Source organism: Sinocyclocheilus rhinocerous, unplaced genomic scaffold (genome assembly GCF_001515625.1).
Source record: "Sinocyclocheilus rhinocerous isolate Xijiao unplaced genomic scaffold, SAMN03320098_v1.1 scaffold24, whole genome shotgun sequence".
Classification (NCBI taxonomy): Eukaryota; Metazoa; Chordata; class Actinopteri; order Cypriniformes; family Cyprinidae; genus Sinocyclocheilus; species Sinocyclocheilus rhinocerous.
Window position 1 is genome coordinate 2204958 of NW_015647124.1, and position 26200 is coordinate 2231157.

At 36.9% G+C, this 26200-nt stretch overlaps 2 protein-coding genes across 3 annotated transcripts; both read left to right on the forward strand.

Moving 5' to 3' along the window:
• Window positions 1-4242: 4242 nt before the first annotated feature.
• mazb (MYC-associated zinc finger protein b (purine-binding transcription factor)) lies at window positions 4243-11423 on the forward strand. Its single transcript, XM_016513362.1, has 7 exons — window positions 4243-5042; window positions 5204-5354; window positions 7023-7396; window positions 8858-9105; window positions 9225-9288; window positions 9638-9809; window positions 10844-11423. The coding sequence occupies exons 1-7, from the start codon at window positions 5010-5012 to the stop codon at window positions 11191-11193; spliced, it is 1392 nt and encodes a 463-aa protein (XP_016368848.1). The 5' UTR covers window positions 4243-5009; the 3' UTR covers window positions 11194-11423.
• A 5402-nt stretch (window positions 11424-16825) lies between these two features.
• On the forward strand, window positions 16826-25925 carry tlcd3bb (TLC domain containing 3Bb). Of its 2 annotated transcripts, none has more exons than XM_016513363.1 (7): window positions 16826-16908; window positions 19281-19480; window positions 19686-19769; window positions 21158-21380; window positions 21480-21575; window positions 23733-23842; window positions 25039-25925. In XM_016513363.1, the coding sequence occupies exons 1-7, from the start codon at window positions 16906-16908 to the stop codon at window positions 25304-25306; spliced, it is 984 nt and encodes a 327-aa protein (XP_016368849.1). In that variant the 5' UTR covers window positions 16826-16905; the 3' UTR covers window positions 25307-25925. The 2 variants fall into 2 exon arrangements, with proteins under 2 accessions (XP_016368849.1, XP_016368850.1); XM_016513364.1 differs by lacking the exon at window positions 16826-16908 and adding an exon at window positions 17461-17576.
• Window positions 25926-26200: the final 275 nt, after the last annotated feature.

The following is a 26200-nucleotide window of genomic DNA, read 5'->3' on the forward strand; positions in this document are numbered from 1 at the left end:
CAACATGACAAATGTAACGCATCCGGATTACATTCATGCTATATAGAACAAGTATAAAAGTAAACTTTTTTTTTTAATGGTCACAAAGTAGTTGCTTATTCAAAATGTGATTTCGGACGCAACCATAGACTTTTAGAGTCAATCTCCCACCAATTGGATCTTTTATTGTGTGTGTATATATATATATATAAATATTAATATATAGTATCTAAAAGTGTTGAAGCATTGTGTCCACAGTTTTCTATAGTAATTATGACTATCGACATTTTGATAATGTGAACAGAATAGACCTGACATTTAATTGTAGAAATTGGATCTGGAGTGGACGGCATGCATCGCAATACCATGTAGGATGTCATCACGACAACATTTTTCAAACTTTCTCCAAGCATCTGGTTGTAAAGGATGTGAACATTTTTAAAAGCAAGAAAATTGTCGGGTCTAGTGTGCGTTATGGTTATTAATACGTGAGTATTAATAAGTCTGTTTGTGTGTATGCATTGTCTGAATGGGATGCGCGCTGGTAATATTGCCACTTTTGTACACAAACACACCAAAAAAAAAAAAAGATTTAAAGGCTTATTCGCTCGGATAAGCATCTTTTAACTCAAACCTTAGACAATAAAAACAGACTTGATTTAATTACAAAGGGTTACAATCACTAATCTTTTGGGAAGAACTAAATCGTTTATTATTTTGAGCAATGAGAGGTAGGGTGCATTTATTGAAACTCTCCAGGACAAGCAGGTGCAGTAAGTGATCAAACGATGGAAGACTCTTTACAATGAAGACGTGGAGAACTTTGGAGGAAACATGGCAGCTGCTTTTGCTGTATTTCTGTGTAGATTGAAGCTGAGTGCACAGTAATGTGTGTGTATGTATGTGTATATATATACATATATATATATATGTATGTGTTGGAGTGTTCTCTGATCTTGGGACGTGTGGGATGCTTCAAAGTGTGTTTGACAATGAAGAGAGAGCATTTGAGCCTTCAACAGATTCTCAGCTGTGCATTGCCAAGGCTGTTTTCTCACAGACACATTCAGAGATACCCAAGAAGAACCAAGAGGAACTTAATGAACTCCGAAATCAAGCGAGAAACACCAGCTCTGATATCTCTCTCTGTATAACCTACTACTTTATGCTTGGTTTAAAGTAAAACAGTGCATGCAGAACTTCTAATGTATCGAGGATGTTGGATATAGTGTTTGGAGGGCCAATGAGATTGTACCATTGAATGGACTGGCTTGTTTGTGAGATATGGTGCGATGTTACTTCATGATCTTTGGACAGTGATCCCATTATAATGTTGAATGTTAGAGCTAATATTGCAAAAGCAAGTCCACAGGCAGGTTAAACTCATGGGATCCATGTATGGTGGTAAAGGAGGCTCTCCTAGTTTGTCTGGAGTGAGGTGTTGAGATGGACGGACTCTTGTCTGTCTCTATCTGTGTATGTTGACTGTGAAACAGGATCGTTTATTATTTTGAGCAATGAGAGGTAGGGTGCATTTATTGAAACTCTCCAGGACAAGCAGGTGCAGTAAGTGATCAAACGATGGAAGACTCTTCTTTACAATGAAGACGTGGAGAACTTTGGAGGAAACATGGCAGCTGCTTTTGCTGTATTTCTGTGTAGATTGAAGCTGAGTGCACAGTAATGTGTGTGTATGTATGTGTATATATATACATATATATATATATGTATGTGTTGGAGTGTTCTCTGATCTTGGGACGTGTGGGATGCTTCAAAGTGTGTTTGACAATGAAGAGAGAGCATTTGAGCCTTCAACAGATTCTCAGCTGTGCATTGCCAAGGCTGTTTTCTCACAGACACATTCAGAGATACCCAAGAAGAACCAAGAGGAACTTAATGAACTCCGAAATCAAGCGAGAAACACCAGCTCTGATATCTCTCTCTGTATAACCTACTACTTTATGCTTGGTTTAAAGTAAAACAGTGCATGCAGAACTTCTAATGTATCGAGGATGTCGGATATAGTGTTTGGAGGGCCAATGAGATTGTACCATTGAATGGACTGGCTTGTTTGTGAGATATGGTGCGATGTTACTTCATGATCTTTGGACAGTGATCCCATTATAATGTTGAATGTTAGAGCTAATATTGCAAAAGCAAGTCCACAGGCAAGTTAAACTCATGGGATCCATGTATGGTGGTAAAGGAGGCTCTCCTAGTTTGTCTGGAGTGAGGTGTTGAGATGGACGGACTCTTGTCTGTCTCTATCTGTGTATGTTGACTGTGAAACAGGTTGTTGGATCAAAGTGGAGGTTTTGCTGAGAGGACTTTTTCAGTACATCTCGAAACATATTAATTACTGAAATCAAACCGTTTGTGGTTTGAATGGAGAAAACGTTGGAAGAAAAATAAACGTGAAGCAATTTAAATGACAATAAATTGACATTAACGTGAATTTGTCTGGTGTTGTCTTTATGATGCTATTTGCACATTGACGAGTGGAATCATTCCTAAACTGCTTTGAGTTCATAAACATGTAATCGTCGCTATCTCTGACATTAATGTCTGGCATCAATGACAAATCCGTGAAAAATCCTCTATGCGTCACTGCGACGTGCCCTTTAAGAGCCGCTCGAGCTTAATGCGTGTTTCGTTTCTCCGGAGTCGGTTATTTATTTATTTATTTATTGCAAAGAGACTGAAACAGAGTACAGTGTTATAAATGAAAACTGAATTAAATCATGTACGTTCAGGAAAAATCGATATAAATAAAGCACATGCTCGTCTTAACTTTTAACCGTTTTATTTGAAGTTTTTATGGACATGTTCAAACAGACGTAGAGTAAATATAGGCTATACTATTAGCTAGGCCACAAATTTTGCTCATTCGCATATGAAATTCGGCAAGTAACACAATACGTATATTCTCGTTGGGTTTGTAACGTTATTTAAAAAAAATTGCATTCTGTAAATTCAGTGAAAAATCAATGTAAAGCACAAGCTTTATTATAAGTTAGGCTATACATTTGTAAGTTATAAGTCTTTTTACAAGTTAGAAGTTTTTTTTGGACATTGATTTTATTTTCAGATACAATAAATATATAATAACTTATTGATTACACATTTTTACTCCGAGCATATGAAATTCGTCAAGGAACAGTATTAATACGCACATGCACTTTGGATTTGCTAAAGTTATATATATATAACAGTAGGCCTATATTTAACCAAAAATAAAAATACTGCATTCAAATATTGAGATAACGTTTTTCCAAAATATTTGATATAAATGGGCAAAGATAGGCCCAGTGCAGATTAATTCGGAGAGTCACTTAACTTTTATGAGTTTTTAGTTTTTTCGTGGTCAATTATCTGTGTAATTCTCTATTTATTTATTAAGAATTAATGTAGACTATTTATTTATTGTTTGTTTGTGAATTAGGCTACATTCGGTGGCTAAATTAATTGAAAAAGCAATATAAAACTCAAGCTTTATTATAAGTTATACATTTGTAAGTTATAAGTTAATAGAAGTCTTTTTATACGTTTTTTTTTATATTGATTTTATTTTCAGGTAGCCTACAATAAAAATATGTTACTTATTACACATTTTGAAATTCGGCAAGGAACAGTATTAATACGCACATTCTCTTGGTTGAAAAAAAACCAAACATTTTTATTAAAGATATACAGTATGTATATATATATATATATATTAAAGATTCTTTAACCAACAATGGAAATACTGCATCCAAATATTGAGAGAACGTCTTTCCAAAATATTTTTTATATAAATGGACAAAGTTATAGTGCAGATTAATTCGGAGCGTCACATAGCCTAACTTTTTATTATTATTATTATTATTTGTAATAACATTATAAATTCAGTGAAAAATCAATAGAAAGCACAAGCTTTATTAGCTATACGTTATACGTTTGTAAGTTATGTTATTGCAAGTTTTTTATACGTTTTTTTTTGGATATTGATTTTCTTTTCAGATACAATAAATATGTTATTACTACACATTTTGACTCTGAGCATATGAAATTCGGCAAGGAACAGTGTATTAAAACGCACATTGGATTTACTAAGGCTATTAAAAATAACAACAAACAAACATCCTTAACCAACAATGAAATACTGCATCCAAATATTAGGATATAGCGTCTTTCCGAAATATGTTTATATGAATGAACGTCGGTGCAGACAGTCTCGATCAGCAGACTGTAGTCATGTGATGTCAGCAGTACTGACGCCGTCACTGTTTTTCTGTCGGCTCATTTTCTGAGAGGAAGGAGGAAAGCGACGGAAATAGGAGGGGAGAGAGCCATCCCTTTAAGAACAACTGGGACATAGCGGAGAGAGGAAAAGGAGAGGAGGGGGTAGAAGAAAGAGGAATTAAAAAAGAAAAGGAAGAAAGAGACAGGGAAGGGAGGGAGAGAGAGAGAGAGCGCGCGATAAAAAAAGAAAGATGACATCCTGTGAATTGAAGCGCCGAGGTGGAGCGGCGGGCTGCGGCCGGGCTCGAGTGTTATTCGTCCGGGTCACGGCTTGAATCCTACAGCGAGGCTTCGACAAACACCCGATTGGCCTGTCGGGGGGGATCGAGGAAAAAAACACTGATTTATCCATAGCAACCTTTAAGTTTGACTGTTTCAAATGCGTCAAGCGCATTACGTCTAACCGCTATTTTAACGTCTAAATGCCTCAACTCCTGTTTTATAATGCATGGTGTAAGAGTGTAGAAATAACATTATTGCTTTCGATATTTTAAGTCATGCAAATGAATAAATAGCACGTTGTTGCGATGTCTCGGTTAAAGTTGGATAGGAGCAAAGTAAACACTAAATAGTGTGCATTATTGCCTGCTAATCTGAGCCGTTAATTAAACAAGTGATTGGTAGAAGAGTTAAAAAAAACACAACTAAACACTATTCGCAAACTACAGAAGATTTAAAGCATGTCAATGGTGCGTTATTAATCTTGAAGATTGTGTAGTTGATTATAATATTCATCGCTGTGGAACAAAATGGATGCCGCGTGGAGCAATTTTCTCTTCCAGGTGAGACTGAACATGGTTTTGTGCGTGTGTGTGTGTATACAAATTGATGTGCGATTCGTGTTGTTACAGAACATCTGCGTTAGTACATTAAATGCACTCCAGTTATACCTACACTGAAGTTTTGAATTCAAACTTAGTACTTTGTGATTGTTCTTTCCCAGACCACACCTTCCCAGACTCAAGTGGAGGGGACCCTCCAATCAGATCTTCTGCCTGTCCACACGTCCTCTCCTCAAACCCCGCCCACCGAGCACATAGCTCCGCCTCCATCGACAGTGGACACTGCTGCTCTCAATGAGGACCCTGTACCTGGTGGGTGAGAGGGAGGGATGGGGAGGGAGGTTTGGAGAGGAGCGAGGAAGCTGACTGGGAGGGGTTGGAGGTTTTCTGAGGTTGCTCAGTGTTCCTCTGTGATCACATAGAGCAGTGCAAGCAGTGCTGCTTAGAATATAGGCGCGTTATCTTCAGGTGGAGGTCAGCCATGCTTCGTTAGGACTTCTTTTAAGGCCCTACCTCAAGAAATGGGGACACGGTCATGAAAAACCTAGAAATATGGGGAAATTGGGCTTTCCCGAAATGGAAATTTGTATAGAGAATCTAAATGTCGTGTGATTATGGAATTTGTGATTTTTAAAATCCGATTAATCAGGAACAAACAAAAATTTCCTGGAAAGTAGTGAGTCAGAAACTGTACAGTCTGTACAGGACAGGTGTTGTCACGTTTACCATTGTTTGGTGAATTTTCATCTAGTCGTTTTAATAAGAATCTGCACCATTTGCGCGAGGGTGAAGGATTTTCCAATGCAGATTGCAACGGGTTCAAGTTGGTCACTTGAATTAGATTGAAATTAGTTTGAAAACTAGCTTGAAATGGAATTCCCTATTCTATTGGCAATAGACCGCAAAATTACGCTGAAAGTCGTGTCAGAAAGTGTGTCCGTAAAGGTGTGATTACATTTACTGTTATGAATTCTAGTGATTTCTGTAGAAATCCTCACGAAAAGGAATTTCATGTACGGGCAACAGACTTCTCCACGTGGATTTCGCAATGCATGCGTTTGGCGAATTTTCGCGGGTGAAGTCCAGTCATTTCAGCAGGAATCTGCACAAGAATTTCATGCGAGAGCGAAAGATTTCCCTTTTCAGATTTAATACCAAGTTGAAGTTGGCAGCTTAAATTGGCTGTGTTTGACAGCAACTTCGTTATATTAGACAATGGATCTTTTTTTGTGCCTGCGAAATTTCCCTAAAATTCTTGGAAAGTCATAGGTGAAAAGTATCTAAAGGTGCAGTCAAATTTACGTTGTTTGGCAAACTTTTGCAGGCGAAATCCACCCATTTTAGCAGGGAATCCACTCGATCTGGAACTTCGCATTGCAGATTTTGCAGCAGGTTCAAGTTGGTCACTCGAATTTGCTGCAGTGATCAACAGAAAGCTGTTTGGTTTGAAAGTGACTTCGCTTTACTATTGGCAATAGGCAAAATAGCCCTTTTTCACCAGCAAAATTTTGCAGAAATTCTTGGAAAGTCATAGTGTGTCTGTAAGAGTATTTGTGAGTGTGAATTTTCATAGGTGAAATCTGCACAGTTGAAAAGTGTTAAAGATTTCTCAATGGGTTAAAGTTGGCCACTCGAATTTGCCACTTTGATCTTGGTTTGAAAGTGACACTGTAATAGACCATCAACCTTTTTGCCCGTAAAGTTTTGCAAAAATTCTTGGAAAGTCAGAGGTCAAAAAGTATGTTTGTAAAAATGCAGTCACATTTATTGTTGTTCGGCAAATTTTCATGGGCGAAATCTGGAATCCATGTGATTGGGAATTGCGCAAGGGTGAAAAAATTCCCCATGCAGATTTTACAACGAGTTCAAGTTGATCACTGTAATTTTGCAACAACAAAAAAATCACTAATGTGACCGACCGTACTTTAATTCCCTTATTAATGTTTAGTAACTCTCAGTTTTGTCTCTTCATCCCATCAGTGAAGCCAGTGTCCAGACCGGCCCGCGCAGCTCATATCTGCTCAATTTGCAGCAAGCAGTTCAAGAACAGCTACAACCTGCGGCGTCATCAGTCCGTCCACACCGGTATCCGCATGAAGGGGGGGTCCCAGAGCCAAGAGGCCGTGGCCAAAGAGAGTGTGGAAAGACAAACGGTCCCCCTCTCTCTCCTTCACCTCTCCATACCCCAACAGCAAACCCAAACGCTGCCCGCTCCTGCTGTTCTGCCCCCTCCCCACACACAAGTCCTGGCCACTCAAGATGGAAACAATGTTGCCATGGAGAGCATGGCTTCCACTGTGACCGCCCTCCCTCCTCCGGCTGCTGTTGTCATGGCAACAGGGGAGCCTGTACAGGTGGGCATCCGTGTGTGTGTGTGTATTTTCAGAATCTGGCATACAGTGAATCACAAATGATGGTACAACCAATTTAACATACAAGTAATGTTCAAGCTTCTGCAAGCCATGGTTATACTTTCGCTTTACACTGTTAAAATGTGTTCTAAAGGTACCCATGGTCAGGGAAAACAGAAATGCCATTTAATTAGTAAAGACCTAAAAGTAATGGAAATCTCAGAACATCATTTTTTTCTGTATGCTTCTAGTTTTGCTTTGTTTTAAAATATTTTATATGCTAGATATTGCATGCAAATTATTTGTCTGTTAAGGGTCTTATTGGAGATATTTGCACACCTATAAGTATAGTAATTTAAACATATATCTTCAAGAGCTTGGTAGCTGACGTATAAATGGAAATGTGCCCCAGCAGTCTCTATGAAATGATTTTAACAATTCTTATTCAGTAATCGTGAATGACTGGAAGGATAATGGTAATTTTATGGTATTTCTTCTGTCAAAAAGTGTGAATGTGGAGAGCATGAAAATATCAGCCGAGAAGCAGTAGAGAGAAAAAAATTGGATGTCAGACTTTACGATTACCTAGTTAACAAAAATAGCAGCAAAATATAAAATGAGGAATAATGTACACCTCTTTTTTATTTGATATATTTATTTAAGGCCTTGTAATGCATATTATCACATAACTGCATTGATTCCGTTTATTTGAATTTTTTTAATTACTCCTAATTACTATTTAATTACTACTTAATTACATCCTAATTACTCAAATAGAGAATTTATTTAAATGGACTACATTAGTATTTTGCTTTAAAGTATTTTGCATAATAGAATGGCATGTTATATGACAATTATAAAATATATTATGAAAATATCTCCTTATAAAGGTAAAAATGCCAGTGAAAACCCCTGCATTAATAATTTATAATTAATAATAGTTAATAATTTATGCATTTAGCAGACTCTTTTATCCAAAGCGACTTACAGTGCATTCAGGCTATACATTTTTTTTACCAGTATCCTATGTGTGTTCCCTGGGAATCGAACCCACGTCCTTTTGCGCTGCTAACGAATGCTCTACCACTGAGCCACAGGAACATTAAAGTACTAAAGAACTGAACAAGCAACTTGGTTATTAATTAATAAAATCATGAAGCTTCAGTCGTTTGAACATACAAAAGGTAATTGAGGTAAAAAAACAAATACTTTAAAACATTTTTCCTGCAATTTTTTGCATCAGTAGTACAGCGTAGCCAACCTTACTTCGGATTTGTCCAACAGGATTGAATTACTGTGTGCACACACTTCCAGAATTGCATAAGTGTGCAGGCCATGCAAAATGATGACATCACTTTTGTGCACTCACCCTTGCACTCGTGGAAGTATAAACCAAGCTTTCTTGGTTTTCTTCAGACATTCTTCAGACCTAAATATCTTCTCATTTCCCTGCTCCTCCTTCAGAGGCCAGTAAACCAGAACCCCAACCCTGTGCGTAAAAACCACGCATGTGAGACCTGTGGGAAAGCCTTCAGGGATGTGTACCACCTGAACAGACACAGGCTCTCCCACTCGGACGAGAAGCCATTTTCCTGCCCGATCTGCCAGCAGCGCTTCAAGCGGAAGGACCGCATGAGCCATCACGTCAAATCCCACCAGGGAGGCGTGGAGAAACCCTACGTGTGCCCGCACTGTGCTAAAGCTTTCTCGCGGTAGGACAGACCTCAGATCTCAATACACTGACATCATCTACAATGTGTCTTAGTTTATACTTATGCACACTACTAAATCATTTGACTGTGAATGACATGTTTCTCACTCAATCTCACAGGCCTGATCATCTCAACAGTCATGTCCGACAGGTCCATTCTTCAGAACGACCCTTCAAATGTCCGGTATGGAAGTTTGTTTTGGGTTTTGTGCTGCAATTGTTTAATTTACACTGAAGGAAAAGTCTTTTCTTGATTTTAGTGCATTTTTAAGGTAAGAGGTTGCACAAAATTCAGATATATATCGTTTGATGATCATACTCATTATATTCGGTTCTATGAGCTAAATGTAAAATAGCTGTATATATCTTGTTTATGTATCTTTCTATTAATGTTGCAGTATACACACGATTTGTTGTATTGTTTTACTTAATCGTGTGAAGATTTTTTTAATGTAATGTATGACAGGTTAATGACCTTTATATACCATGGCAAAGCAGTTGTTACATGAGAAGATGTATGTTGTTTGGTACAGACGTGTGAATCCAGCTTTGCCACGCGGGACAGACTGCGCGCTCACATGATCAGACATGAAGAGAAGGTTCCGTGTCACATCTGTGGCAAACTGCTGTCTGCAGCCTACATCACGGATCACATGAGGGTGCACAACCAATCACAGCATCACTCCTGCCATCTCTGCAACCGCAGTGAGTATCTATCTATCTGTCTATATATCTATCTGTCTGTCTGTCTGTCTATATCTATCTGTCTGTCTATCTATCCGTCTGTCTATCTATCTATCCGTCTGTCTGTCTGTCTCTATCTATGTCTATCTTTCTATCTATTTATCTATCTATCTGTCTGTCTGTCTGTCTGTCTGTCTAAGTCTATCTTTCTATCTGTCTATCTATCCGTCTGTCTGTCTATATATCTGTCTGTCTAAGTCTATCTTTCTATCTGTCTATCTATCCGTATGTCTGTCTATATATCTGTCTGTCTAAGTCTATCTATCTATCTATCTATCTATCTGTCTGTCTGTCTGTCTAAGTCTCTCTTTCTATCTATCTATCCGTCTGTCTGTCTGTCTATGTCTATCTTTCTATCTATTTATCTATCTATCTGTCTGTCTGTCTGACTCTATCTATCTGTCTGTCTGTCTAAGTCTATCTTTCTATCTATCTATCTGTCTGTCTGTCTGTCTATATATCTGTCTGTCTAAGTCTATCTATCTATCTGTCTGTCTGTCTGTCTAAGTCTATCTTTCTTTCTATCTGTCTATCTATCCGTCTGTCTATATATCTGTCTGTCTAAGTCTATCTATCTGTCTGTCTGTCTGTCTGTCTAAGTCTCTCTTTCTATCTATCTATCCGTCTGTCTGTCTGTCTGTCTGTCTGTCTATCTATCTATCTATCTATCTATCTGTCTGTCTGTCTGTCTGTGTCTATCTGACTGACTATTTATCTATCTGTCTGTCTGTCTATATCTATCTCTCTATGTAATCTGTTTATCTGTCTGTCTTCCTGTCTGTTCATGATTGAGGTCTTTGTAATTTCATGTTCAGTCTGCTGTAACATAGTATTTCAACATGCCTCCTTAATTGCATAAACAAAAACTTTTGTAAATAATTACATAATCAGCTTGTCTGCTGTAATTATCATTAACGAGTTATTATGAGGTAATCACAATCATCAGCTAATGAAATACAGCAGCAGTGCTTCACCTCCAAATCTTGCCCCATCAGGTTTCACCACGCTGACGTACCTGCGGGTTCACGCTCAGAAGCACCACGGTCAGGAGTGGAAGGACAGCGGAGTAGGCTTCGGCACCACAGGCTCCGGGGGCGTCCTGGTCTGTCAGCTGTGCGGCGTGCACTGCAAGACCCCCACACAGCTGCAGGGCCACATGGGTACCCACAACCCCCCCGTGAGTGACCCCAACCCCACCACCACCACCACCAGTGAGGCGGTGCCGGGCAGCATGGTCACCCTCTGCAACATGGTGTCGGCACCCACGGTGTTCGTGAGCGGGAACACGGTGGTGGATCTGCTGGTGACCGACTGCTCCAGCATCATCCCGCAACCTCAAAGCTAGCAGAGCAGGCCTGTAGTGCACACACGCTAGTAACTATACTCGCACATGCAACACACACATAGCTACTATACACATGTATGACTCAACTTATTACACTAAAGAACCACAAGAAGCCAAGGAGAAACTGTGAAAAAAGGCATTCTGAGTGAAAGTTGCTCACGTTTTATGACATGCAATGACAACTACTGTAGCATGATACATTTTGAAAGAACACCTCTCGATTATGCACACATATTGAGACATATAGTCGCTTTACATTTATCCCTCTCAAAACCAGATAGTTAATATGTACAATTTCTTGTCTTGCTGAGAAGGCAGGAGGACGGTTTGGTCTTCCTAAGCTATCTTGGCTCAACAAGAAGGATCAGGGCATAAAGGTGGCAAAAGAGACTTAGGGGGCAGTATTTTTTATGTGCAGTTCACCCAAACATGAATCATTCACTCCCCTTCATGAAGATTCCATGACTTTTTGTTACAAAATGGAGCTTTTTTTCCAATGGAGCTTGATTCATTTTCATCGCATGGAAGAGAGCAGCTCAGACATTCTGCTAAATTTCTTCTTTTGTGTCCTACAGAACAAATAAAGGCCTAAGGGTGAGTAAATGACGGGTGAACTATCACTTTAACAATTTTAGGACGAAATGGCCACGTCGCACTGGCTCGATCCACTGTTTCTCTTTCACGGCCTTCTTTTCTCTCTTTGACCTTCTCTGCTTTCTTGGCTGCAGGACTCTTTGATGATACTGTGATTGTGTATTGCTACTGTATTTCTTCTGCCTGTAATATGATTTCCACTTTGTTTGCCAGACATCCACTGCCATAAACTGGCATCAAGATCCATTCAGAAGTCATAATAGCAGAAGAAAGATCTGAAAGGTGAAAACGAGAGGTTGCATTAGATGAAAGAGGAAAGTTTCAGAGATATGAGTTGAACGGATAGATGATTTATCTAGTAACGTTCTACTGCCAGCAAAAACAGATTTGCATATTCACACTAATACACAAACACTATGTGACGGATGTTGTGTGTACCTGACATGTCCAGCTCATATTTCACCCCAAAATCAAGAGGAAGAAATTAATTTCCTGTTTTTAGGTCCATAAAGATTTATGTCATTGTGACATTGTTTTAATGAATTCCTCAGTTCTAATTACCATTGTTCAAAAAATAAATTTCTTAGTTCCAAAATGTGGAAACAAAGTACATTATTTAAATATTTATACTCTACGGTTGAAAGTTTGGGGTTGGTAAGATTTTTTCCCATGCTCATCAAGGCTGCATTTATTTGATCAAAAAACAGTAAAGAAAAAGTAATTTTGTGAAATATTATTACAATTTAAAACAACTGTTATCTATTTGAATATATTGTAAAATGTAATTTATTGCTGTGATCAAAGCTAATTTTTCAGCATCATTACACCAGTCTTCAGTGTCACATGATCTTCAGAAATCATTCTAATATACTGATTTGCTGCTCAAGAAACATTTCTGATTATTATAAATATTGAAAACAGTTTGTAACACCCCTGTGGACTGTTTGTTGTGGTTTCTTCCTGATGAATAGAAAGTTCAAAAGAACAGCATTTATTTGAAATAGAAATCTTTTGTAACATTATAAATGTCTTTACTCTCACTTTTGATCAATTTAATGCATCCTTGCTGAATAAAAATATTCATTTCATTTATATTCATTAAATAATACCTTACTGACCCTAAATTTGTGAACGGTGGTGTACGTCATGGTAGTTCTGCTGATTATTAATTAATTGTACTAAATGTGTATTTAAAAAGAAAAACATGTTTATTACTAATAATAACATAAAAATGTTCATGAAAATAATGTCAGAATGCCAAAAATCTTAATAGTAGGGACGTGAACTGTCGATTCACACATGCACTAGTGTCCGTATATTACTGGCCAAATAATTAAACTGATTGTCACCAATTCTTCATATATTACATTCAACAAGTGTACAAAACATCAAAACTGACCTGATATTTTGGAAGGCAATGTCATAAATGACCTGCCTGTGGAAATCCAAAGGAAAAATACCCCGATTTCACCTTAACTATTAGGTGCTTTCTTCTTTCACAGGACTGTCCTGAAGAGTTACATTTAGATTTACATTTTTATTTTTGATGTTGTGTGAAATGTGATCAATCATGTAATACACCGTTATCAGTAACAGAAGATGAACGTCAAATTTATAGCAGTACTATAGGATGCTTTTTTGAGTCTGATAATTTGGCCGTGACTGTACTGTGAGGGTTTTAAAATGCACACAATTCTCTTCTGTTTCTAATCCACGTGTCCATTTAAAGGAAAATATGAAATATTGAAACTATGAATCCTCTGCCGGACTTTTTCTGAGTAACACAATGAGGTGCTGAACTAGGAAATTCAAAGACAGGGCTAATAGGATGTGTAAAGGCTTCGCTGTTTACTTCAGATATGTCCTCGTGTTATTTTTCCGAACAGCAGGCCGTCGAAAGGAAAGCAAGAGCTGTTGTTGTTACTGCTTCCTCGAAGACTTTTAGCAAAGGCTGTTTTGTAGAAGACTGCGTTTTCTTTTTTTCTGTTGTGAATGTGTGAACGGCGTGTTTAAAGAAGGGCTTAAAGATGTGCGCTTAAGTAGAACCCAGCGTCACGCGAGGAAATCAAACTCTTTACTAGCTCAAGGTTTATAAACGATGGAGAAAAAGACTCGTCTTGGTTCTTGGTTTTGTACTGGAGTGATTTGTTTGATCGGTTTAGTGTTGGTACTGTATATCTGGTTATTCATGAGCTTCATTTTAATATGAGATTTGTTCTTCCTGTGTAGAAATGTAGTCGTTGTTAAAAGCTTCAGAGATCATTTTTAGGTTCCTTATTTAAATTTAGCATTAAGCTGAAATGATACCTCTAATCTCTGTACAGCTCTGGCAATGCATCTCAATGCCTTATTGTATCTACCGCATTTAATTCGTCAAACACTACAACTATTTTAAAATGATAGTCGATGAACCAGTAAAAAAAGGAAATTAAAATAATAATGGGATGTATTTATATTTATATTTTTATATTTCTTAAAAGTATGCATGTCTATAAACAGAGCAAAACAAATTGTTGATGCTTACCATGATCATGGATATTATGTTATTATTTTGTAGATGATGTAGATCATGTTATCATTTTGTAATTTGGACTATTAAAAGGAAATGGAGTAATCATATCTTGGGTCACGTGACTTGTGTGTTTGTACAGTTCCATGCACAGATCTGACCTTGACCTCCAGTTCCACCCAATCATATTTGTCCGTCTAAAATAATAATCCATATGGGTCTAAACGGGGTCAGAGAGAAAGCAGGAAAACAAGACCCAACCCGCCAAAGTGAATGAAAACGGCGCTGTTTTCTCAACAGCACGGTGCGTTCTGATCTTCCTGAAGATGAAGCTCTGTCTCTCTCTGTGTTGTAATTTATCCCGAGCGCATCAATAATTCATGCGGCTTTGATGTGATCAAATGTGGAAGCTGGAATGTTGCCAGTTCGGATCTCAGGAGTCAATATTTGTGCCCTGTCACTCATCTCTCATTATACGTGTAAATTCAGAGGCATTACAATACATCCTTGCAGCGTTTCAACACATGTTCAACCAAGTGATAAATTACAGTGATCGTTACAAGGCAGCACTGATATCCTTCACATTATGATATTAATTTAGCCCGGACTACTTGCTTGTATTCTGCGTTCAAATCTTACATGGATTTATATCGAATATTAAGCTTTGAAAATTATGATTTTTTTTTATGTAAGCATACTGAATTGCAGTTGGTCGTCTTGGTTACATGTATTTGCATACTAAACTGTGACTGGTCTTGTTTTGCTTGCATACTTGTAAACATCTATAGCCATTTTTTTCCAGTTGCTTTTTTTAGGTGTTAAAATTTTAAATTTGCTGTAATTTCTGTTTTGTTATCCGTAGGAAAAAGTATTTAAATTCATATGGTATTTTGGTGTAGAATTGCATTTTCTTTTCTTTTTTTAAAAGACAAAGGCTGTTCACAGTCTTGTCATCACATTAAACACTTTATAGTGTTATTTTTACCCATTAAAGTTTGTGTTTGGACAGTATAATTGATTATTATATGCATTCGGATTTAGCAGCCTTTTTCAATTACTTCACGACTGATGAAATGTTAAATTTGCCATACTTTCTCTATTTTAGACTTTTTCACAAGAACGTCAAAAATAAACTCATTTGGCATTTAATGTAAAATTGACATTTTTATTTATTTTTTGCTGTCTTCACTACTGATGCCATTACCATGACTTCCAGCTTATTAAAGAAAAATTGGGTTTTCCATAAAGGTTTGTATTTGAACAATCCGAATCAGTATTTGAAAAGTTTAATTTAGAAACAATTTCATACCTTTTCCCAATTGTTTAAAAAATGAAGAGTATTGAAATGTGACATTTGCCATAATTGCTTTTAAAGGTGACATATCATGAAAATCAGACTTTTCCAGGTTTTAAGTGCTATAATCAGGTCCCCGGTGCATCTACCAACCAAAGAAATGTGAAAAAGATTAACCCAGTAACTTTGTTTTGGGAAGCCTTTTTCTGCAAGCGTCTGAAAAAACGAGCGCGTCTGATTTCGCTCCCTTGGTGACATTGCAAAGGGATCTCATTATAATATTACCGCCCCTTAATCTGTAAGTTTCCAGTTCCACCCATGGTGCCATTATTGTGTTTTCGCAAGCAACAGCGGTGTACTAGTTCTAATGCCATGGAGAAAGTTTGAGCAAAACATGCTAACTGTTCTGCCTTTGGCTGCACAGACGAGCACAGAACACTATTTAGAGTCCCAGCCTCAGAGGAGACAAGACAGCAGTGGATTTATTGATTTATTTAATGTATATTGCTGCTGCCACACAGATCTAAAATAAACATGCGATTTATTTCCCAGCTGTTTACCTTCACAGACATAACCAACTGTTTTTTGTTACTCATGTGTGTTTTTAACGTAAACTTGTGTGTGAATGAGAACGTAGTTTAGTACTCGCATGCTGTGACAGCCGCTTTCTGTCCGTGTGCTTCGGATGTGTGCGTTCAGAAAAAGTTTAAACTCATATGGTTTAAAACGCATGATTTCAGCGCGATAAACATGATAATCAAAACCAAAACAGATGGTTTTTAGCAGATACGAGATGTATTTTGAGCTGAAACTTCACAGACACATTCTGCGGCACCAGAGACTTATATTACATATTGTAAAAAGGTGCATAATATGTCTCCTTTCAACTTTAGGAACTTAGAAATGATTAGGCTCGTTTGTGAATATTTGTTTGAATAATTTCTAATAATCTAATCATTATTAGAACAATTTCTAATCATTTCTTAATAAATTCATAATTGCTGTCCCCTGCTTGATAGAAAAAAAATTGAGTTTTCCATAAAAGTTTGCATTTGGTCAATCAACCCATTTAATATTTGAGAATTTTAATTCCAAAACAGTCCTTCCTTTTGATTAGATGCATTCAGACTTAATTTGAGTCATCAAATTCAAAGCTATGAAAAAGTCAGTAACATCATCACACATTACTCCAAACTCCAAGGGTATCTTTATTCCAGGACATTTAATGATGTGACACAGATTGGAGGAAGTCTCGCTTTTTATGCGTACTGTAGATAGCGTTGCATGAAAGAACAACACAAATGTTTCCATTAGTATGGTAAGAGTTTTGGATACATTTAGACTCGAGGGATTGCCACTGACGTTTCAATTCGTTTTTCCCCAAAGCACGGCCTGAATCCTCGAACAAACAATTAGCAGATCCCACATGCGCTCTCGTTTTGCTCTCCTGAGGGACGAACTCTCCGTTCCGCTCATTGTTTTTGTCATGAAATGATCTGACGGTTATCTCGAGCACTCCACTGACCCACATAACAGCAGCGACTGGTTGCAAAGGTCGACGTTTGGGAGGTTCGCGCGACGCGTTATTGATCAGGAGCCGGTTGATTTATCTGGGTAATGTAAGCAGTGCGGATGGTGATGGAGACGCGCGCTGCCATCGCACTGCTGTCCTCTGCGTGATCGATAATGTAGCATCATATCAGGCAGGAGAACGGACTTGATCGAACCACTTTGCAGGAGTCGCGGTCTAAGCCGCATTCTCGGTGGCTGAAGCATCGTCTCGCAGGAGCTAAACCGAGAGATTTCCGAGCGGGCGGACTGAACGGAAAGCGGCATTCGCATCTTTGCGCTCCGGAGCGGCTACGACAGAATTATTTGCCCCAAAGACACTGACACCAAAAACCATGTCGGTAGACAAAACATGCGCCCGCTCTTCGCTGTTTGTTTCTACGGGGACGCGAGCGTCGACAGGCCGCTGACCGTCACGTATGTTCATTCATTTGGTCATTCAGAACATGTCGCATAATATGATTGTTAGTTTGGCAGCAGCGGTGGGTAAAGTTAATCACGGCCTGCACCAATGCAGCCGACCTTTATTATTCGTTGTCATGCAAATACACGAGCATTGTCTCCCATCAACCAATAACGTGACATTTCGAGAGAGGAACGTCGATATACACGTTTGTCACGTCGTAATGTTTTGTATGAAAGAATGGTCGACCATTTTGTATGTAGATTGAGTCAACGTGCAGCTACTTTTCTTCTTAAACATGCGTGTTTTTTTTGTGATTACATGATAGCGCATTGCGCATTTTTGCCTGTTCCTGAGCCGGGATTCACGTGCATTTGTTACATCAGCTGATTTACGAGCTGTAGATGAGTCTTGAATGAATGAACGCTCGTCTGAAATATTCATGTTATAGCTGCTTTAATGAAGAGGACTGAAGCTGTGGAGAAGCATGTTTGTATGTCAAACGCGTTAGTGATGATGATGTTTAAATGTTTGTGTGTTATTATTTATATATATTTAGAATATTAGTGTTATTTTAAAAATTGTTGGCATTTCAGAAATGTGTATACATTTATTAATATTTTTGTAATAATATGCTTAATATATTCTATAAATATTGTATTATGGCGCTGTGTTTTAAAAATTCTGTATAATTATTATAATATTTATAAATATAACTTGTATTTTAATCATTTAATGATATAATTTATAATAATAATATAATATAATAGTAATTATTATTTAATGATATAACTAATTACTTATTTTATACTTAATGTTTATAGAAATGTATGTTATAATACAATAATACACTGTTATACTAATATATATATATACATTTATAAATAGAATAATTCATATTTTAATAATTTTTTAATATTTATTCTATTAATGTAATTATTAATGATAATAATAATTTTATATTTTAGTTTTTTAGTAGTTCTTTAGTTTTTGAACTCTGGCCTCGGGATTAAAGTGGCAACTGGCCTTAGCTCTGGGATGGTATGTTGGCAAACCCTGACTCCATGGTAAGAGATGGCACTCGCATGTGGCTCAGGGGCTCGGGCGTCGAACTCTGGTCTGCAGCAGAAGATCTATATATATATATATATATATAATTTCCATTTTACTGGGAATATTCAACATATTTTTATTCTTGTTACTATGCGTCAAATTCATAAAATAGTTTGAAGAGTGCAAGTCTGCACTCTCACATGCCAATTATCACAGGTAATGAATTTTAGTATGTATGTAATGCATTTATTTAGTGTATTGTTCATGTATAATATTGAAAATGCATTGTGTGTACTTTGTGTTCAGTAACGGTCATCATTAAACATTTACAGTAGGTTGTATTGTATTAATAAAGGGCATGTGATTCAGGGCAAAAAAAAAAAAAGCAGGATATTATTGACTCTGATTCTGGCTGTGACATGTGACTCGGTTTGCATGTGTTAGACTTATGTTGCTTGTGACTGGCCACATGTGGTACCATATGGGGCGTACATAATAACTTGGTTTATGCAACACAATTCGGACTCAGGAGAATCCATTTTCCCTTCCTCGTTTGAGATAAGAGCTGTTCTTTATAATTGCTCTTCCAATTTGATCAGCTACTTGCTTGCCATTCGTTTGTTTATTCATAACCCTTCAGTTCCTGAAGCTGTGTTTGGTTGCAGAAGCGGGAGCCGGACAGGAGAACTGTGGAGGGCTTTTTTGACCGCGGTAATATCGGAGTTCACCTACGAGGGACCATGTTGTCCATCTTAGCGGCGGGGTCTGTGTTTTTCCCGGGCCTTTTCCTCTTGTCCAAGCAGTGTCTCAAATCCATCCCGGGACTGCGGTGGAATGAGGGCGATGCCGTCATTGTTTCAGCCAGGTAAAAAACACTTGCACCGGCTTAAACATGGCTTCGGTTTGGCCATGAGTAGATAGTAACATTTCACATTTTGTTGCGACCAAACAGTCTTTGGATAGATAAAAAGATCAATGTGGTCTTGAGACTTTTGGACTTCACTATATATCACACCATGAAAACATTAAAGCGCATTGGCAGCACTTACGTGTACTGTTATATTTTTAAGGTTGGTGTCATCCATCCAAGCTATTATGGCTTCTACGGCTGGTTACATCATCTCCACATCCTGTCAGGACATCATTGAGGACCAGTAGGTGCAACCGTCATCACTTTTTTGGCATACAAACATCTTAATCAAAACAGATGTATTTTTGGTGCTTTTTGATCCTAATCACAAGAGACATAATGTGAACCTATTGATTTGTTGATGTATTTGTTTGTCAGTTCGTTTTAAATGCATAAAGGCTATAAAAATAGAGTTATGAAGGTGTATTTGTGCAGTCAGATATGAATACCATGCTTTAGTGTGCTGAACCTATGAACATGGTCTGGCTGTTGGGCTTCAGTAATAATACAGCAAAAAGCCATTAGAACAATAATCAGATTAATTTGGTATTTTATTTGATTACACCACCATTCAATTTTTTTAAAAAGAAATTAATACAAGGATACAGTAAATTAAATGCTGTTCTTTTGATCTTTCTATTCATTAATGAATCCTGAAAAAACAACATTGATAATAGTCAGAAATGTATCTTGAGCAGTAAATCAGCATATTAGAATGATTTCTGAAGATCATGTGACACTGAAGACTGGAGTAATGATGCTGAATATTCAGCTTTGCATCACAGAAATAAATTATATTTTAAATGTTTTCAAATAGAAAACGGTTATTTGAAATTGTAATAATATTTCAGAATATTACTATTTTTACTGTATTTTTTATCAAATAAAGCAGCCTTGGTGAACAGAAGAGACTTTCAAAAAATCTTACCGACCCTAAACTTTTGAACGGTAGTATATATTTGATAATATAATTAAAAAAAAACTAGAATGTGCCACATTTAAGTGGTTTTATAATGGTTTTATAGCATGTACACAAAATTAAAAAAATTTAATAAAGCAAAATAAATTGGTGGAGCTCACGAAGTTAACATATAAAATTAAGAATATAAATTTTATATTTTCCAGATAATATTTTAAGAATTTGTTTTGACTTTGAGAATTTAATAGAAAGTATTTAATTTAGCCAGCAACATGTCTTTATTATATTGAATATTTAAAGTCTTTATACAGTACATAAAAATACACATCTTTCTTTACATTTTTAAAAACGGGATAAAAGTTTTGAAACCCCCTTGTGGAAAAAAAAAATCTTAAAAGTAGATAAAAAAAAAAAAACTGTACTAGCAGAGAATATAATCAATAAAATAATCATCAAAAACACTCTTAAGTTCAACTAATTGCATTTAATATACATTTAAACTATTATACATTTTCATTTAATTCCAAATAACATGCATGTAAGTGTCTCTAAACATTACATTCAGTTCAACACATACATATATTATTTCTATAATAAGTGCTCTTTTTTTTTTTTAAGTATGCTAAAGTGTACTACTTTTTCACAAAGAAAGTTATAGACCTGCTTCCCTTACTGATTCTCAGCCCATCAGTCTCTGTGTGTTTCTTTCTCAGGCATTGGCTGACCAGCTCCTACATCCTGTTCGCTGTGCCGTACTTTGTGTATGACATCTACGCCATGTTCCTGTGCTACTGGTACAAGCTCCAGGTCAAAGGCCACGAGGTGGACAACGGCTCCAAATCCAAGGCTATGGCAGTGAGAGGCTACCTGCGGCGAGAGTTCCTCATGATCCTGCATCACGTCGTCATGGTCACCGCCTGCTTCCCCATCTCTGTGGTAAATAGGCTACGTTTTAAAAAACCAGAAACTCAAGTTTTCAGAGAATCTGTTCATATTCAGATCTGCTCTCTCTCTCTTTCTCATGTTGTCTTCCAGTTCTGGAGGCAGGGAAAAGGCGATTACTTCCAGGGTGTCATGTTCCTGGCTGAACTCAGCACACCGTCCGTCTGTCTGGGCAAAATCCTCATCCAGGTACATTCATTATTGATTAGATGAGTGCTGTGGTATTTTTACCCTGATTCATCATTCTCTGCTTTAGCCTTAACAATGTGTGTAACATTAAGCACAACTCCAGTTATGTCGTACTTTAATACATTATTCATAGTGAAGTGTGTTTACAGAAGTGCTGACTTGACATATGCAAGCCTGGCCTGTTTCACAAAGACAACCTGAGACAAGTTTACAAAGACAAGTTCCAAAAAAGAAAGAAAATTATGATATAATTTACTCTAATGTCGTTCTTATATCAAAGCTTAAAAAATGTAAAAATATTTAAAATAAGGATAAAAATTTTAAAAAGTTTTTTTCTTGCAATTATGAGTTTATATCTTGCAATTCTGAAAAACAGGCTTAATTATGAGAGATAAAGTCACCATTACCTTTTATTTATTTATTTATTTTTATTCCGTGTTGGAAACAAGCTTATATATATGTTCCATATATGAAAAAGAAGTGTGCTTAATTTTACTGAACGCGCACTTGTAGTGAACTTCAAATCTTATAAGTATATTTTTAAAAAGAGAGACACTTTCAAGATTATGCTTCTTAACACACTTACGTACACTATTAAAAAGTGCACATAGTAATAATGTCAAATTAAAAGTTTTACTTTAAAGTGCATTTTAAATCATGATGTTTTAATAACCTTTAATGCTTTAAAGATGTTCACTTATTTCGATGTGTTGGCTAACATACTAAAGCACATGTAAAGTACTTGATTATCATTTTAACAGTGTTTTTTAATTTTACATTTAAAGTTACTATGTTTTAAATGTACTGAATTGCAACTTCATCATAACAAATGTGTAATTACAAATATATTTAAATACATGACATACAGGTTTCAATAGAGATGGCAGTACAAAGTATATTTTAGTTTACCATAAATGCTTGTCAATACCTTCGGCAGATTACTTTAATCATATTTCAAAGACAATTGACATATTTAAGAAATTAGATATAAAGATGAACTTAAGTCCTACTTAAGTGGGTCATAAAAGCACCCTTAAGTTGATCTAATTGTAATTATTATAAATTTCAACTATAATGCATTTTCATTTCATTGTAAATAAAATGCAGTAAAGTGTCTGAAAACATTACATACAGTACAGTTCACACTTAAGTATATTATTTTAAATTATATTATTTCCGTAAAAAGTACTCCTTTTAAACGTACTTCTTTTCACAAGTGTGACTTTATATCTTGCACAAAATTAGATATTTTGAATAATGATTTTTTTTTTTTGTCCATTCAGTGAAACCTAGTGGGGTCCAGTGTTATTTTAAGGCCAAAACACATTTTTCTTCTTTTGTGTTCCTTAGGAAAGAACAAAAAATAGAACTGCTTTTAAGACAATGCAGAAAAGCTGAGTGGATGTGGCGGAAGACGAAACTTGAAATTCACTATTTTTAAATTCCTTGTTTTATTGTTGTGATAATTTTTTAATTATTATTTTCTTTTCTTTTATGTAAAGCACTTTGAATTACCATTGTGTATGAAATGTGCTATATAAATAAACTTGCCTTGCCTTTTAACTTCTTATAATAAAAGATATGTAAGGGCTGAACATGTTCTGTTAGATGAAGTTACATGTGTCTTATTGCTCTTCCCCGTCACCCTCTCAGAGCCTCATATCCTCAGCCGTCTCTCAATATAGCTCCCGAATTTACATGAGATTTAACACTTGATATAATATCCAGCTCTCCACCCTGTCCACCCTCCTCCAGCCTCCAGTATATGGAATAACACAGTTTAGCTTGGTACTGAGCCAGGTGAGAGGATGTGTGTTCACCACTGCTGAGTGTACAGCAGACGTGTGGATCAGTTACATGCTACAAATCCAACATAACACTTCCTTAAAGGTGAAGTGTGCTATCTATCTATCTATCTATCTATCTATCTATCTAATTAAGTGTTCAAAAAGAAGTCAACCTTGAAGTAGAAAATGAAAAATTAAATAATGAAAATGTAGGATATATGACCCCTTTATTCTCAACACAGTGTGAAGTGGTGTGTTTTATAATCAATCGCACTCATTCTTTTTCTTCTTTCTCATTTTCCCTTCTTTCATCAAGTTGTATGGCTTATTCTCTCTCTTTGTCTTTTTCTCTCTCTTTCTCACTGTTAAGTACAAGCAGCAGCACACGCTTCTTCACAAAGTGAATGGAGCTGTTATGCTGATCACTTTCTTCCTCTGTCGAGTCCTTCTCTTCCCCTATCTCTACTACGTTTACGGAAGGTATGTCTCTCTTAAAGCGTTTGAAAGAATAGTTCAAGCAAAAAAAGAGAATTCTGTCATTATTTACTCACCCTCATGAATTTCAAAACCCATCTACTGTTATTTTTTGTTCGACAGAAGACAAAAGTAGAATTAAAAAAAAAAATGTCACACTTTGTTTTATACTGAAAAATAACAGTATTCGGGTTTTGGATCAACATGGGTGAGTAAATAATTACAGAATTAACATTTTCTGTCAGAATTATTCTTTAATTATTCCTTAAACTCTTCCTTTACCTATCTACCTATCCATCTATCCATCTGTCTGTCTGTCTGTCTGTCTATCTGTTCTATCTATCCATCTGTTTTATCCATCATCCATCTATCTATCTATCTATCTATCTATCTACAGTGCCTTGCGAAAGTATTCATACCCCTTCATTCTTTCACGTTTTGTTATGTTGCTGTCTTATGTTAAGCTGCTTTAAATTAGCTTTTTTCCACAACAATCTACACTCCATACACCATAATTGTCAAGCAAAAAAACAGGTTTTTAACATCTTTGCAAATTTATTAAAAATAAAAAACTAAAATGATTCCATTGCATAAGTATTCATATCTGGGACAGTTGAAATTTAGCTCAGGAGCATTCATTTTGCTTGTAGATATTACTACACTTCAAGCGAAGTTAACCTGTGGCAAATTCAATTGAATGGGTATGATTTGGAAAGGCACACACGTCTTAATATAAAGGTCTAACAGCCGATAATGCATATCAGAGCAAAAACCAATCCAGTCTTTATGGCGGTGTGGCCAAACTCAATCCTCTCTTCAGTTAAGACACATGAAAACACACTTGGAATTGACAAAAAAGCACCTAAAGGACCCTCAGAATCTGAGAAACAAGATTCTTAAGGGGTATGAATATACTTTCGTACTTTCGCAAGGCATTGTATCTATCTATCTATCTATCGTTCTATCATCCATCCATCCATCATTTTATCATCTATCTATCAATCAATCAATCAGTCAGTCAATCAATCAATCAATCAGTCAGTCAGTCAGATCTATCCATCTGTTTTATCCATCATCCATCTATCTATCTATCTGTCCGTCTGTCTATCAATCTATGTTTTATCTGTCCATCTGTTTTATCCATCCATCCATCCATCCATCAATCTATTTTCTTTGTTTCTTAATTTTTGCCTTCTGTCCAGGTACGCCTCTATTCCCTTCTATCGGGTTCCTTTCACGGTGCCCTGGCAGTGTAATCTGGGAGCGGCTCTGCTCATGGCCCCGCAGCTCTACTGGTTCTCCCTGATCTGCAGGGGGGCCCTGCGCCTGTTCACCGGCAGCTCCTCGCGCTCCCGCAAACCCACGGCTCTGGTCAAGTCAGATTTTGAAGGACACGAGTCGCTGCCTCAGCCTGCCAACGGATACAGTACACGGATGGTGGGTCGGGACACGCCCACAATGTCGCACTGAGGGGGAGGAGACTATGCTAATGAGACTAAGCAAAGTAAAAAGGGGATTGGATGAATGCAATGATGAAGTGGCAGAGCAGAAGGGCAGGTTGCCAAGGAAGTACACAGAGTGATTAAAGAGGTACTGAAATAGACTAGACGCCCTGTAACGCATTACAGCACAGCATTATGTTTAGTTACAGGGCTCGTGTACTGTATATAAGACATGCTTTAGTAGATCAAGGGAAGCAAAAATGCCGGAAAAATCAGTGGAAGTGTCCACACAACGGCCAGATGTGTGTCACATCACAACTGAGGCAATAAGTGCATATTTTATGTGAGAAAATTTCTGAACCAAGACAAGCACTTTTTGTTTGAGGCACTTTGAAAGGTCGCAGAATGTCAGACTGGGGCTGAGGTCTCGTGCCTGAGGTCTGTTCTTTGCATATATTACTGTAGTGTTGCAGATGCATTGTTCATAGAAATGTCCTCGATTATTATATTTAGCACTGGTCTACAAAGAGCAACCCAAGGTGTCAGGCATTATCAAGCTTGACTGTCTGTATAGAGTTCAGGAGAAATGCCCCTAGTTGGGTTTAAAGGGACAGTTCACCCAAAATGAAAATGTACCCACTCTCATGTCGTTTAGATGCTGTATTATTTTATTTGTGAAGCACAGATTTGAGATGTTAGGCAGAATGTCTGAGCTGCTCTTTTCCATTCTATGAAAGTGGATGGCGATTTATTTTATTCCAACATGTAAAAAAAAACTCCATAAAAGGACCATCTTCACTACTGTTTAAAATTTTGCGGTTAGTGAGATTTTTTTTTTTCAAGAAATAAATACTTGGAAAAAAAAAAGAAGTAAGGATGCATTAAATTGATCAAAATTGACAGTAAAGAGATTTATAATGTT

Coding starts and splice junctions, on each gene's coding strand:
- mazb (XM_016513362.1), top strand. CDS start 5,010: ATGGATGCCGCGTGGAGCAATTTTCTCTTCCAG. Junction 5,043..5,203: donor GGAGCAATTTTCTCTTCCAG/GTGAGACTGAAC, acceptor GTTCTTTCCCAG/ACCACACCTTCCCAGACTCA. Junction 7,397..8,857: donor CAACAGGGGAGCCTGTACAG/GTGGGCATCCGT, acceptor CTCCTCCTTCAG/AGGCCAGTAAACCAGAACCC.
- tlcd3bb (XM_016513363.1), top strand. Junction 19,770..21,157: donor CAGGACATCATTGAGGACCA/GTAGGTGCAACC, acceptor TTTCTTTCTCAG/GCATTGGCTGACCAGCTCCT. Junction 21,381..21,479: donor CCTGCTTCCCCATCTCTGTG/GTAAATAGGCTA, acceptor GTTGTCTTCCAG/TTCTGGAGGCAGGGAAAAGG.